We start from the raw sequence: 15,932 nt of genomic DNA, 5'->3' as shown, positions 1-15,932 counted from the left end.
AGGTTTGCATGTATTTTGCCCCACCGAGCCTGGACAGAGCTATAATCGATGAGTTTCCAGCATCTGTAATGGTCCTGCAGTTTCATTTATTTGTTAAGTGTATGTGTTAAAATGCCATCTGCCACTAATGTGACCAAAAAAGTTGATTGAGGCGCAAATGAGGCGTATGAAATTGCATGCACTGCATTTCAGTGAAAAGTAGCAGGACTGTTTCTTCCATGGCTATTCCTGCAGCAATCCCCCCACCCCCACACTCTCTTGCAATGCTGGATAGCTTTGAGCTTTATGACACAAACGTTCCAGGCGGAGGAGCAGTTTAGCATTTGCTCTTTCATCCTGACTGCTAGGAGGGCAACTAGCGCGTATTTCAGAAACAGTACCTGTAACCAGAGGCACTGCAAGGTGGGATTCATCCTTTATGCTAAGAAGTGTATGCTTTTCCCTGTGCTATTGAAAGTTATTGCTCTGGTCAGTTCCTAGAATTGCACCCTCCCCTAACGGGTCCCTCTCTACCTCTCACTATACCCAGTCAGGAGTTGCAGATGCCAGTTCCTGATTTCCTCTTCTCCCATTTCAGTAGTGCCAGATTCTGACCCTCTCTCCTTGGCACCCCAGTTTCACCCTCCTTTCCCTAAACGATCTCTGTGTTTACCTCTCTTCCTACAGAAGTCTCCTACTTTGGTTACTTCTCCCCCTTAGAAGCATGTGTGTGCCTTTTACCACCTCTTGCTGCTTCCCCTATGTTGCCCCTGTCTGCTAAGCTGTCTCTACTTTCCCCACCTCGCCTCATTTTATACACCTCCCGCACATAAGTAGGGCCAGCTTTCTTGCCTCATTTCATCCCGTTCGTTCACAATGTCTCCTCTCCTCAATCCCTAAGCAGGGCCAGTTCTAAGATTTCCTAGGCACTGCAACAATAGGGTACTATTTTTTACCCCAAAACCTTTAGGACTGTTAGGCAAAGTTTGTATGCAGTACCCTTTGGGACCACTACACACAACTAGGACTACAGGTGTAAGCAAAACCAACCTTATTGACAATAAGTCAATACTACACGGTTTTTGGGAGCAGAGCTGAGCAGCCAGGCTTATCTCAAGAGGGAATGTGAGCTGTAAGGATGTTACACAGAGGACTACCATCACAGGTGTTCAAATAAACTCTTACACTGTTATGTCTCCTTGCGCCTCACAACTCCATTTCCTCCTCGCTTTATTACCTTGGTTGGCTTCCCTTTCACTCCCAACTTAAATTTCATTTCCTCTGTTTCGTCTTTAAATCTCTTCATGACCTGGCCCCCCCTTATCTCTCTTCTCTCCTTTCTTTCTACAGCCCTTCCTGCTCCCTTCGATCCGCTGATCTCTTCCTTCTCACCGTTCCCCCTTCCCCATGTGCCTCTTCCCGTTTCCACTCCTTACAGCTCCTAGCCCCCCAGCACAGGAACTCCCTCCCTCTCTCTCTATCCGCTCCATCACCACCTTTTCCACCTTCCGTACTTCCTTGAAATCTCTCCTTCTACATTCCCTGCCCTGATACCCTTAACCCCCTCATCTTCCCTTATTCACCTTCCCTACCCACTCCTTTTCCCTTACCTCTCCCTACTTACATCCTCACCCTAATGCCATTTTTGTCTCCCTCCTCCTTCCCTTTCTCATCCCCCTACTTCTCTTACTCACCCTCATAGGTTAGTTGCTCTACCTACTGTTTTATTGGTTTGATTCATGTCTTGTAAATTGCTTCCACTGTTATATTGTTCAATGTAACTTGTTATAATGTAAAGCTCTTTGGATTAAAGCACTATATAAACACAATAAATACAAATATTTCTTAATTTATTTAACTGTCAGTTATAAAACATTCATAAGAAGGAGGCAACATAATCAGTGAGGTTCATAGTGATAATTTCGACTACAAAAATGTCGAAAGTCAAAATTTCGAAAAAAAAATGTCGAAAAAAAAATGTCGAAAAAAAAAATGTCGACTTTTTTTTTCCAATGCATTTTTTTTTCGAAATGGGGGGTTCCCACCCCAACCCACCTTTTTTTAATTTTTTTAAAATTTTTCCCTTTTTTTAACTCCCGAACCCCTAAAATAAATATATAATTAAAAAAAACGAAAGTCGACTTTTTTTTTTCGACATTTTTTTGTCGACATTTTTGTCTGTCGACATTTCTTTTTCGAAATTATGACTGCCCACCACATAATCACACACAAATATACTTCAGTACTGTACACTCTAGGTTTCTGAGGCATTCAGAAAACTTAAAAGGGGGAGCAAAAAGGCACAGGTTAACAGAACATAGAAAGAATACAATTATTTCTTAGGCAGTGCAGATATTTAGGGTTCACCAGACAAGTCAATTCAATTCAATAGGCTAGGCTAGGCCAAAGTCAATGGGCTAAAGTCTTGGATAGGATAAAGCAGTTCTGGTAGATAAACGGAAAGGTCTCTGCAACAATTCTTAGGAATAGTTTGTAGCAAGAAGAATCTTAAGTTGGGTCACAAGCTGATTAGGCCTGTGCGTTGGGAAAGTTTCAAGCAATTTCACTGCGAGAGGCAAGTACTCTCAGTCTTATTTTACAGTACCTTTACAAATGAAGAAAATGCAGCTGGTGACCTCTGTTCCTGGCAGTTCCTTCAGATCTCGCTGTTCCTGGGCCTCATTCTTGGGGACAAGAGGGAGGACGTCAGGGGACTCCTGCACTGCACTGGTACTGGTCAAAAAGCTGGCAACTGGAAAATCTTCAATTCCGGTAGCTGTAGTCGGGCTCTCCCTGGTTATTCGGTTTCCTGCAGCACTCTGAGGAAAATACAACCACCTCCGAGAATGGTATCCAGGTGGCGTAGTGTCGAGTTGATTGGTCCCACCAACTCAAAGGGAGAAGTTGTCCTTGCAGGGCTTCTCTGTCGAAATGAACTTAGCGATTCGGACCTGCAGCAGGGCTTCACAGGCAAACCAATGGTCTGGTCCAGGAGTTGCAGCAGCTGTCCTCATCAAGCTTGTCTTCAGTGCTTTCGTTCCAATGGTTGACTCTGCCTTCCAAGCCAAGAGACTTGCCTTTTATCCAGTTTCCTCCCATTCATTCCAGCCTAGCTGCCACTCACCCAGCAGGGTGGCTATACTTGCCTGACAGTCAGCCAGCCAATCACGCCAGAGTAAATTTGGGTCTCCTTGGAGACTAGGCACAGGGAGTTTCGGGCACCTCCCTCACTTCCTGCCCAACCCCAGACACTCGGGCGCCAGAGGCGGTCTTCAGTCCTGAAGCCCGCCAAAGGTGAATGAACAAAGGAACCAAACCTGGTTTCGCGCGCAGAGCAAAACTCGAGAAGGACCTTTCCACAAAGAAACGGCGAAAAAAGAAGACCGGGACCTGTTTTTACAGAGGGGGCTTAGACGCCATCTTGAAAAACATGGCTCCCGCGATTTAACGCTACCAGTGTTTCCGGTCGGGAAAAATCATGGGAGTTCGTTGTAAAACCACTGCCCCAGCCATTTCGAGAGAAAAGGGTAGCATTTGATTGCTACATGAGTATCTAGACACAGGGGATACTAAGTAACCCCTCCAGCACTCTATTGTAAGATAAGGTGTGCTGGGTCTAGGAATGTAAAAAGACTAGTAAAGTCAATTTCACTTTACTTCCTCTGGGAATAGTTTATCCCAGAGAAGGTGTTTAAACCTTGGGAAAGACGCAAAAGGTTTCCCTGTGCCACTGCACTGAGGGTGCTGTGTAACAGACATGAAAAGATGATGCCTATGGAGCTGTCTAAAACCAAAGAAAACACATTTCAAAACACATGAGAGAGTGGGAAAGAGGGTCACACTCTCTACAGGTAAAAGAATCAAGTCCTCAAAATCCAGCAAAGTTGCTGGGGATCTCTGAGGTGAAGGTAATTAGCACATTTTTGAGAAATCTCCCTAACAAGCAATAGCATACAAGAATTACTCTTACATTCAAAATAATTTCACAAACTCAAAATAAAAACACAAATAATGCATACATCAGATGGAAAAAAAGTTCATTCGCAGAATACCCACCCCACTTATCTAACATGGAATGGAAACATTGCAACTCAAATTTCAAAATCAAGAGACAGTAGAGGAGTAGAGGAAATAGTGAGGAAGGGGCGAGTTGGCATCACCAGGATTAAGACTTCCGCTTCATACCCAGATGTATGCGGTGAGAACATTTACTTACTGAGCTAGCTCACTGCCAATAACAGGAAAACATTTCTTATATTTGCATAGTTTATAATATAGCTAAACAACGTGTTCATGGGGTTTAACAGGTTTTGTCATTTGGAGACAGCTGGCTTCTTTTGGCTGTTCTAAGCTGGACTATGTGGAGTAGGGAGCTCCTTAGAAATCCCTGCAAACTGCGTTTTTCTAACATGGGCAGACTTGGGGCACACACAAAGACCTTGTGAAGTAGTGTGCGGTGTCATTAAGTTTTGAAACCCCGAGTCATAAATCTGAAGACTGAGCAACTCACATTGCTGCAGTGCCATCACTTCAAATTATTTGTAATGTAATTGGATAAACCGACAAGAAAGTACCGTGTACAGTAAATAATGATCAGTGGATGCACTTCACTAAACTTTCCAGACCGCGTTACAAGAGACAAATTAACATTGTGACATGAAATGAGCACTTAAATTTGAATTAATTAATACTAAACAAACTATTAAGGTTTGGACAAAAAGTATACACTGTATAAGCAGATTTGCCAAAGGTCACACACTTCAGTTAGTGGTGAAGCTAGTATTTGAGCCCAGTCCTCAATTTAGTCCCTTGACTCAAAGATCTTCTCAACTGTAGCTGGTAAACTCTTGTTGGGCTAGTTGATAAGGGTCCCATGGGTAAAGAGAAGTTTGAATTGCGTGTGCCATATTGGTGGCTGGGGTGACAGCGATGTTGGCATAATTTGGCAATTTAGCATTAAACCAGTAGCTAATCGGAATGAGAATTGTGTCATTTTTAGTGGATACATTTTCGAATTGCATGTGCACAGCATGATCAATGTCAAAACTGCAGGTACAATATAAATGCAATATAGGTGTGCCCGGCCACATAGTTCTTAACAGCCAGGCAGCAAGGAGCTCTACATGTGCATGCAAGGTAGGAGATTTGCAATGGGAAAATCAATGTAAGGGGGTGCGGTACTCCTGAACATACATGTATGGTACCCATAGATGGGGGTCTTTAGGGAAATAGGTTTTGGGAAGTATAAATATACAGACATTTTGCCACACAGTTCTATGACATGTTAGGTATTGAGTTGGCTGAAAACCTGTTTTGGGCAATTGAACTCTGTGTGACTGAGAGACTAGTTTTACAAGGCTGGGGAAGGACAGCAGCAGTTGCGATGAACATCAGATGGTCAGTTTTGGGCACGCCTTTTTTATGTCCTAGGTGCATTGTGTAGGGGAGATGCAATCTATAAGTATATAGGAGTCTAAATCACGGGCGCATTCTGGCCACCTGGTAGGGCTGGATTTTAGGGTCAGACAATGAAACCTGATGCAGGTTGCTTGCAGGAAAAGGAGCACCGATGGATCATGGATTTTCAATTGAGTTGTCAAGGTGTGGGTTGGGGCCATGTGGTCTGGAATGGTAACATGTTTAGGGGGCGATAAAACCAGCAACTATAGATCAAAAGAAAATGTGTTTGTTCCCCTCCCCTTCACATCACATCAATAGTATTTTCAGAGAATAGCTGTGTGTGTCACAAGTAGGGGTAAAGGTTTCTAACCAGATGGAACCTGTGATAAATGAAATTGTTTTGTAAGTTGTGTAAACTGTGTAACTATGAGATGGGGCAGTGTTAGGGAGAATGTTCATTTTTGTGCCAATTCCCATCTCTTTTGCTGGACGTAGGACTTGTGATTTGTTCCCCAAATGGCCCCTGCCTTCTTTTTTCACCATTTTCTGTTTGTTCGTTCTTTCTTGGCTTTCACTCTGTTAGTTGAACCATTATCATCCCTTGGTGTATTTTGCCTTTGGCGGGCTTCAGCCCTGAAGCCCACCTAGGCTCCAGTGTGTCTGGAAAGGCAGGAAGTGAGGCAGGGTCCCAAAACTTCCCTGTCCTTTGTCTCTAGGTGCGCTTGATTGAAACCAGTCCAGATTGGCCGGCTGGCTGTCCTGAAAGGTCAGCCACCCGGCTATGTGATTGACAGCATAGGCTGTGAATGAATGGGAGATCCCATAAAAACCAAGGTTTTTGGGACTAGAGTAAGAGTCGACCACTGGAGAGGAACAACCGAAGAAGACATGACATGAAGCCAGCAGGAACCACCTGGACCGCAGAGTGCCTGGTGAAGCCCTGCAGCTGTGCTGACCCTGTTTTCATATCGACTGGGAGGACCCGTACTGGACGACTTCCTCTCTTGGGCTGGTGGGACCAACTAGCCTCAAATCAAGCTTCCATTTGGCGCAATCCCCAACTTGCCAGAGCTGCAGAAGCCCAATGCATAAGGGTCCTGTGACCATTGACGAGTGCATCGTCTTGCAAAGTCTGTTCAAATCTTCGTGGGCATCCAGAGGAGCCTGTAGAAGCAGGAAATCTTGATCCAGAGTCCCCTCACCAGAGACCAGGACCGAGGGAGCGAGCTTCTTCCAACCAGAGTTTTCGTACTTCATTGACGCAGAGGAAAAGGCACCAAAACACTGAAGTGCCACTGAAACAAAGGAAATCCATTGCTGGGGAGTCCCTCTCCCGAGAACTGCTTCAGGAGCCCACCAGATGTCCTCCCTTTCGTCACCACGACCAAGGTCCAGGAACAAGGGTCCGCCAAGCAGTAGCAAGGAGGAATACAGCTGGAACATTCTTCTTCAAATCACAGGTACTGTGGGGCTTGGAGTTTTCACCTTTTAGCCATAAATTGTGCTTCCTATCTTGCGAAGTACTTTTTGGAGTTGATCCCAACTCACCTACACTGGCCTAACAGCTTGTGCTCTCTACAAAGTAGCTCACCTGAGTTACTGTGATTTATTCTGAACTTACTAACTTTGTTAAGACTTTATCTAAGAAGAAGTGCATCCAAACTATTGACTTTGGCTGTCCTAGCTCCCTAAAGGCGCTCCTCTGAACCTACTGGCTTAGGCAGTACTTTTTCCCTCATAGGCTTTAATTGTGGACACTAGTATTGCTGGGATAAAAGCTTACCTGCCTCCCTTTACGAGATTGTAATTGTTTTAAAAACTGTTGAAAGTATGTTCTAAATCTCATTCAAACCTTTTGTTCCTTCCACAGCTCAAGTGAATTGGTAACTGAAATAAGTGCAATAATGACCTTTACTGAAGTCACTCCGTGTGCTGGAACATGTGTTAGCATAACAAACGTCTTTAACAATTTTTATTGTCTTTTAAAACTGAATCCTAAGTTTGATTGAATGTTACTAGTAGATAAAGCTTTTTAAAGAATGCTTACTTATACCTTGTTTATATTATAAATACATATTTATACATAACATTAAGTGTGCATGTGTTACTTGGCTACTTGTACTTACTGATTTCAATTGCACAGCTCTACAGCTCACATTACCACTCTTAAAATAAGCCTTCTTGCTCAGTCACACTACCAACTTGTGTAGTACAGGCCTATATTAAAAGGTGGGTTACCTAATACCAAGCAGATAAATCTTGTGTAGTCCTCACCAGTTGGACTGCACTCATTCTTACCTAATTCTTACCCAACAGGCTATGACCAAATATGGAAAGGCCCCAGAGAGGGGTGTAGTGTGAATATGAAACATGCAATTATAGGTTAAAGAGGATGGTGCTTAGATGAAAGTTTCCAATAAGAAGTGTGGGAACTAAAGGGAATATGGTTACATTGTATAGGTTTAACCAATCATGGGTTGGGGGGTTGACTTCGTAACAAAACCTTTGGCAGTGTTTTAACTGTTGCAAATTGTATAAAATGTGTGTACTCTGTTTGGTTCGGAGAGGCTGGTTAGTTTTACTCTTTGATGCCATCCAACCCCTCCCGGCCATTTGTACAATAAACTTGCTTTACGGACAAAGCATGTGCGTACTCTTTAAGGGTGGGCCTGCTTTTGGTTACGGTGATCAAAAGGCCCACACCTACACTCTACCACCAGACAGATATTTAACTAAATACTTATAGAAAAATAAAAAGCAAAAATGGTATAATTATATATTCCCAATTGTGAACGGAAGTTATAGCAACAGAATGCAATGAAATTATACATTAGCCAGCTCTCAAGAAGGGAACAATAGGTATTGCATAGTTTTCGATAGACAACTTGATTTGTGTGGAGACCTTCCAGATGCTAAAGGGCTCATCAATTCTAATCACCCAAACATTAAAGCTAAATTAGACGTTCAGCTATTCACCAATGACAAATTTACTCTTGTAAATGTGAAAAGGACGTTTAAGGCATTTGTGAGGTTGCTAGAAGCTAGGAAGTGTTTTTAGGAGACATCACCCTAATCGCACTACAAGAGATGTGGGTGCTGGTCATCATGGGAAACCCCAAGGAGTGTGGTATCCTGGGACGCCGCACACCCTGGGCTTTGTACTGGCCATAAAATGCACTTTATGGTGAATCTATACTACTTTGCAGCACCAGGAGTGTCTCCTTTACCTGTCATGGTAAACGTTTTGGCCATGTATTGATTTGCTGGCCTGGGAGCAGACAAATGAAGCTAGCAAGAGCAGCAGGAAATGAAACCAGTAGCTTCAGAGCTGCCTTGGTAATCCATGATACCCTGTATGGCATGTGCCTCTGCTGTTTTTGTCCACTCACTACCCTGAATTCGACCCATGCAGGGCCCTTTTTAAACCTACTGCATATATATAAAATATACCATGCAAACACACGCACACGCAGTAAAGTACAGACATGTGGTACGCGTGAGCCAAAAGAGGGGGACATCAAGGGAGGTATGCTCTAGGTGTCTGGGTGTCGAAGGAGCATTCCACATTTGTTATAGTGCTGGCCCCACAATGCTAATGACTTTTGCCTTGTGGAGTGTTGGAAAATGAGCCGCCAGCATGTGTTTTTTCCTGTGCTTCATATAGAGTGCTCTAGTGTGGCCTACTACCTTTTGTGTCGGAGCAGCGGTGGAATGGAACTGTGGAGCAACAGCAGGGGGTTTTCCGGTGCTCCAGTGGCTTTTGTCTCCATGAAACTACCACTGCTTAACATCTGACCTAAGCCTTCTCGTCCCTAGCAGGTGCATGCTGCACAAGCAGTAATGTAATTTTTTCATGGCTGCACCTTCTCTGAACCCCAACACATACAGCTGCATTTCGAAACAACCAAGATGAATATTTTGGATTTCGACCATTGTTATTTCTGAGAGGTATTTTAGTGGGAGCATTGAAAGGAAATCAGGTATTGAATTCAGTGGGGGCTGTTTAGCTTTTGATTGTAGCCAGGGACAGCCTTGTTTGCCTGACACCAACATCTACCAGGAGCCAAACGATGCCATATGAAACTAATAAAACAAAAACTGCACACATGCACACCCTATTGTCGTTTTATTGATGTCGGTTGCAATTACTTTCTCGTTAAACTTGAAAGGTATTGTTAAAAATGCTAATCATTTAAGTTAGTTTGCTAATCAAAAAACCTTTATTTAGCAATCTCGACTAATCAATTTTGCAAAACAAATGTATGCCTTGGACAATTTGCTGTCATTGATGTTAGAAGTATATCAGCATTTCTTTGGCCAATTGTAATGTCACACATATATATATATATATATACACATGTACAGTATTAGTTTACAAAACATTAAGCATTGATAAAGATGTAGGAGAGTGAAACGGGTATTGGCTAGAGCACCTTTTTTTGCATAATGTTTTTTTCCTTTTTATATTAAAATAATATTTATAATTCCATCTGATACTTAACATCTAATGAAATTAATTACACCTATTTTAGAAGATTAGCAACGGTCTGTTTGTAACATCAGTTATAATCATTACAGGAGCAGCAAAGTCTACATAATATTATCAATTTAATAGACAAAGAGGGGGAAGTGTCTATTTCCAGCTATTGTGACCAACCACACTGATTTCACAGAAACCTTTGGCAAGCCTCTGCTCCATTTCAGCCAACCTAGATTATCACTATCATGTTAGACAGTGATAGGTGGGACGCAGTGTAATATAGCTGCACTGAATGCCACCCTCATCCACTCTCGCAAAAGCATGTGCAAGTCTCCAACCTATTCTGGTCTCCTGCACAGGAAACTAATACCAAGTACAGCCGACTCAGGAGAAAGAGTGTCAATATCATGGCATGTGCCAATTAAAGGAACTTCATTTATTAAAAGGGCAAAAAGGTTCAAGTGCGGTATCAGTTTGTGGACTTGCCATTCTATCAAGCTTAGATAATCAGAGTGAGTTATTGTGGTTAGGTTATAAGGCTTATTTTTTTCTTGGGTAATGTCTATTCAAAGTGTTTACACTTTTGCCTGTGTTTTATCTTATAATTGTTATCGAATGGAAAGATTATTGGTGTTTGCTGGATTAAGGGCCTTGCAGCCCTTTCGCGCGAAGACACTCAAATGGAAGAAGTCATTTTGTACAAGACCCAGTTAAATTACATTATATTATTTACAAAAACATGACAAACATGACAACCCAAAGAGGAAAAGCACAGACAATCTACTTTCATTCTTTGGAGAAGAAAAACATTTTGATGAGGTTTAGAGCTATTACAAAACGTTGGATTATTTATAAATCCTAAAAGAATTGGTACAGAAACCAGAATAGAACCTCACAAAGATGTGCAGTTGTGGGCTCAACTTTAAACTCATTGAATATTCTGCCAGATATCGGTTTGGCTACCACATTACAATAAATGTTTTGTAGAGAACTGAAAGAAAACCTATTTTGAAAAGAATAGCACAAATGTGCTATTCACAGTTTCAAATCTGCAAAAAATAATACCAAAATAAAACTTTGGCAAAATAGCATATTTCTTGGAATGTCAACCCGATCCTGTTTGCTCAAGCCTTTGTTAGAAAGCTCAAAATAGGCTTAGCCTAAAAAAACTAGATCTAAATCTGTTTCACTGTTTGTTCTTTAGAAAAAAAGCAATATTGGCACACACATTTGGCACACAAGTTGTTACATAATCACTGGCTAACATTTTTACCTGATGATGCTGAATTCTATTTATATTGGCAGAAAAATTGTGGTACAAGTGGAATTTGTCAACATCTTTAACAGGTCCATCTTTTGTTGTCGTCTTAGCCAAAGCCGATTGGAGAGTAATGTAGTTATGCTGGCATCTATGTAAACAGTAACACAATGTTTTACCAACACATATCAACATACTTTAACATTGCTATAATGGTTCTATTTTGTACATTAGCCACATGCCATAACTGTGGTTAGAGTTTGAGTCTAAGCTGTTTTTGCCAATGTACAAATGTGGCTTAGTTCTCAATGCAAGAGTTGACTACTATACATTACCTGTTTCCCAAGCATTTAATGCAACAATGCATAACCAGTATTTAAAGGAACAGGTTTTCACCCTCATAAGGTCGCTTAGCGCTAAGGCTGATCCGATCCCTTGCCTAAGATATCGGAATGAGAAGCTTTGCTTTTTTGATTGTTCTTACATAGAGGTGGCTTGTGAGTCACGGTAAAAGGTAATAATTGAAGTTATGTGGGTGTTGTGAAAAACAGTGGGATGTGTGTAATCGAACACATTTCGTTGGACGTCAGTAATAGCACGGTGTGTAGGTTACAATTTTTCTGTTGCATTGCAGAGGATTATGTGAGAATTTGAATTGGCAGGTGTTAGGCAAAGTTTGTATGCAGTACCCTTAGGGTGCACTACAACAACTCTTGATTACAGGTAATCAGAAACCCAACCTTTGGTATAAGCTTGTACTAGACAGTTAGCATGTTGAGCAGCCAGGCCCTCAAGAGGGGTCAATGTGAGCTGTAGAGGAGTTACACAGAGATTCACAGTGACATGTATTCAAATAAACACTTTGTTAGGCAGTCTTTGTATGCAGTACCCTTTGAGACCACTACACAAAACTATGACTACAGGTGTAAGCAAAACCAACCTTTGGTATAAGTCTGTACTACACGGTTTGTGAGCTGTAAGGATGTTACACAGAGGTCTACAATCACAAGTATTCAAATGAACTCTTACACTAAAGGCTTCTTCGTTAAACACTTATTCATTTATTCAACAGTCAGTTATAAAACATTCACTAGAAGTAGGCAATCTACACCGCACAAAAATATACTTCAGTACTTTACACTGTACGTTTCTGAGGCATTTAAACTACTTTGAAGGGGGAGCAAAATGGCATTCAGAGTACTTATAAGTAGGAGCAAAAAGGCATGGGTTAATAAAAAGAAGATTACAGTTACTCTTAAGCAGTGCAAATACTTTGTGTTCACCAGAGGAGGCAATTCAATGCAATAGGTTAGGCCAAAGTCAAAGGGCTAAAGTCTTGTATAGGTAGTTAAACGGAAAAGTCTTTGCCAAAGTTCTCTGAAGTAGTTTGTAAAAGAAAAATTCATATGTTGGGTCACAAGCAGACTAGGCCTGCAACCTGCCCCATTTCCAAGTACTTTCGCAGTGAGAGATAAGTTCTCTCGGTCAGGTTTTCACAGTACCTTACAATGAAGGAAAAGATCAGTTGACGACTTCTGCTCCTGGCAGTTCCTGCAGATCTCGCTGCTCCTGAGCCGCAGTCATCAGGACAAGAGGGAGGACGTTGGGGACTCCTGCACTGGGACTGGTCAAAGCTTGCACTTGGCAAATCTTCAATTCCAGTAGCTGTAGACAAGCACATAAACTGGTGTCCCTCTCCCTGGTTATTCGGTTTCCTGCAGCACTCTGAGGAAAATGCAACCAGCTCAGAGAATGGTATCCAGGTGGCTTATGAGTTGATTGGTCCCACCAACTCGAAGGGAGAAGTCGTCCTTGCAGGGCTTCTCTGTCGAGATGAACTTAGCGATTCGGACCTGCAGCAGGGCTTCACCGGGCAAACCAACGGTCCAGAAGTTGCAGCAGCCGTCCTCTTCAAGCTCGTCTTCGTTTTTTTCTTTCCAGTGGTCGACTCTGCCTTCCAAGTCAAGAGACTCGCCTTTTATCCAGTTTCCACCCATTCATTCCAGCCTAGCTGCCACTCACCCAGCAGGGTGGCTGTACTTGCCAGACAGTCAGCCAGCCAATCACACCAGAGTGCATTCAGGTCTCCTTGGAGACTAAGCACAGGGAGTTTCCAGCACCTCCCTCACTTCGTGCCCACCCCAGACACACGGACGCCAGAGGCAGTCTTCAGTCCTGAAACCCGCCAAAGGCGATGAAACAAAGGGACCAAACCTGGTTTGGCACGCAGAGCAAAACTCTAGAAGGACCTTTCCACAAAGAAATGGCGAAAAAAGAAGACCGGGACCTGTTTAAACAAAGGGGGCTCATGCCATCTTGAAAAACATGGCTCCTGCGATTTAGCGCTACCGGTGTTCGCGGGCGGGAAAAATCATGGTAGTTCGTTGTAAAACCACTACCATCAGCCATTTCAAGAGGAAAGGGTAGCATTTGACTGCTACAGGAGTTTCTAGACATAGGGGATACTAGGTAACCCCTGCAGCACTCTGTTGTAAGATAGGGTGTGCTGGGTCTAGGAATTTGAAAAGACTAGTAAAGTCATTTTCACTTGACTTTCGCTGGGAAACAGTAGTTTATCCCAGAGAAGGTATTTAAACCTTGGGAAAGCCTGAAAGGCTTCCCTGTATCACTGCACTGAGGGTGCAATCAAACAACACCAGAGTAAAACACATAAAAATACATGAGAGAGTGGATAAAAAGGTCACACTCTCTCCAAGTAAAAAAATAAAGTCCTCAAAATCCAGCAAAGTTGCTGGGGGTCTCTAAGGTGAAGGGAATTAGCACATTTTTGAGAATTCTCCATAACACACTTACACACAAGGTTTCTTGAATAAACAATTATTTTATTTATGTATCAGTCAGAGTAAGCCTCCTTCAGAAGGGAGCAATATAAAAGTAACACTTTAAAAAACACATTCTTAATATTCTAAAATCAGTGAAGACCCTTTTGGGATGGCCCACAGACACAACCTACACCCTCAGGTGAATTCAATAGCTAGGGTGCTGGGGACATTAATACCTTACTGTTTGCATTTAGAATACTGTTAGAAGTTGGTAAAAGGAAAAGGTTATTACAACAAACAAGAGACCACAAATATTCTTAAGCAGGCAAATACTTTTGGATACCCTAAGCAGAGTCATTCAGTATAATAGGCTAGGCCAAGTCAATGGGCAAAAGTCTTATATAGGATGAAGCACCTCTGGTAGGTAAGTAGAACTTTGCAAAATGTTTTAGAAGTCTTTGAAAAAAAAGAAGAATCAAATGTAGGGCCACAAGCTGATTAGACTTGTCAGTAGTAGAAGATGCAAGCAACTCTACAATGAGAGGCAAGTTCTCTCAGGCTTTTTTGTATTGAAGAAAAAGTGCAGCAGATGACTTCTGTTCCTGTGCAGCTCTGCAGATCTCTCTGTTCCTGGGCCTCAGTTGAGGGGACAAGAGGGAGAGTTTCTGAAGACTCCTGCACTGCAATGGGACGGTCACCGCTCGCAACCGGCAATCTTTCAAACAAGAAGCACTTCAGTGTTTCAGCTCCTCACGACTACCGCAAATAGCAACACTGCAGTTTCTGGCTGTCGAGATGGACTTACCTTGCTTCTGGGGTCCTGCACTCTGTTGAAGGGGGCTCAGGCTCGGTCAGTCCTGCTTCCTGGAAGTCCAGAAGATCTTCCTGGAGCTCTTGGTCAACTTAAAAGCAACGCACACAATCTGGTGCTCCTCTCCCGGGCGTTTCGGTTTCCAGCAGCAACTCAGTGGAAATGCAACCAGCTCTGAGAGAATGTCCAGGTGGCTTACTTTGGAGTAGATTGGTCCCACCAGCTCAAGGGGAGAAGTCGTCCTTGAAGGGGCTTCTCTGTCGATACAAATTTGGAGTTTCAGCACAGCAGCAGGATTTCACTGGACAAACCAACGGTCCAGGAGTTGCAGCAGGCATCTTCTTCAAGTTCTTCTTTGGTTCCTTCGCCCAGTGGTCGACTCTGCCCTCCAAGCCAAAAGCCTCGCCTTTTATTCAGTTCTCTTCCATTAATTCCAGCCTAGTTGTCAGTCACCCAGCAGGGTGGCTGTCCTTGCCGGACAGTTAGCCGGCCAATCACTACAGAGTGCATTTGGGTCTTCTAGGAGACTAAGCACAGGGAGTTTCAGGCACCTTCGTCACTTCCTGCCCACCCCAGACACCCTGGAGCCAGAGGCTGGCTTAACTCGTGAATCCTGCCAAAGGCAAAGCAAACAATGGGACCAAATCTGGGTTGGCGCTCAGAGTAAATCTCAAGAAGGACCTTCCCACAAAGAAATGGTGAAAAAAGAAGACCGGGGGCCATTTTTACAAAAATGACACCCTTGGGTGCTTTACTGCAGATGCGAACACAGTCCGTGGTAAATGCACACCACAGTAGTTAAAACAAAACCACTGCCACCAGCCATTAATTGAAGAAAGGGTAATATAAAAATGTTACATGAGAAGATACACAAAGGGGGTACTAGGTAACCCCTCCAGCACCCTATTGTAAGATACTGTGTGCTGGGTCTAGAAAGTTACAAATGTAAGTAAAGTCAATTTCACTTTACTGCTCTGGGAAACAGTAGTTTATCCCAGACAAGGTATTTAAAGCTTTGGGAAATCTGAAAGACTTCCCTGCGCCACTGCACTGATGGTGCTGTGTGACAAAATGTAAAAGATAATGCCTATGGAGTTTGTCAGACTCCACAACCAAAAGAAACACGAAGTTCAGAAATCACATTAAAATACACAAGATAGTGGGAAAAAGGGTCTCGCTCTCTCCAGGTTAAAAAAATCAAGTCCTCAAAATCCAGCAAAG

At 42.9% G+C, this 15,932-nt stretch overlaps 1 protein-coding gene across 1 annotated transcript in view; it reads right to left on the bottom strand.

Moving 5' to 3' along the window:
* SRBD1 (S1 RNA binding domain 1) overlaps positions 1 to 15,932 on the bottom strand; it is a 1,352,005-nt gene that overhangs the window by 969,345 nt on the left and 366,728 nt on the right. Inside the window, exon 10 of the mRNA XM_069608446.1 lies at positions 11,133 to 11,268. Coding sequence (XP_069464547.1) covers positions 11,133 to 11,268 — 136 coding nt within the window. The remainder of the gene's footprint in view (positions 1 to 11,132; positions 11,269 to 15,932) is intronic.

The sequence above is a fragment of the Ambystoma mexicanum genome, chromosome 4q (genome assembly GCF_040938575.1).
Source record: "Ambystoma mexicanum isolate Mex_15411 chromosome 4q, UKY_AmexF1_1, whole genome shotgun sequence".
Classification (NCBI taxonomy): Eukaryota; Metazoa; Chordata; class Amphibia; order Caudata; family Ambystomatidae; genus Ambystoma; species Ambystoma mexicanum.
This window is presented reverse-complemented; position numbering and strand designations above follow the sequence as displayed.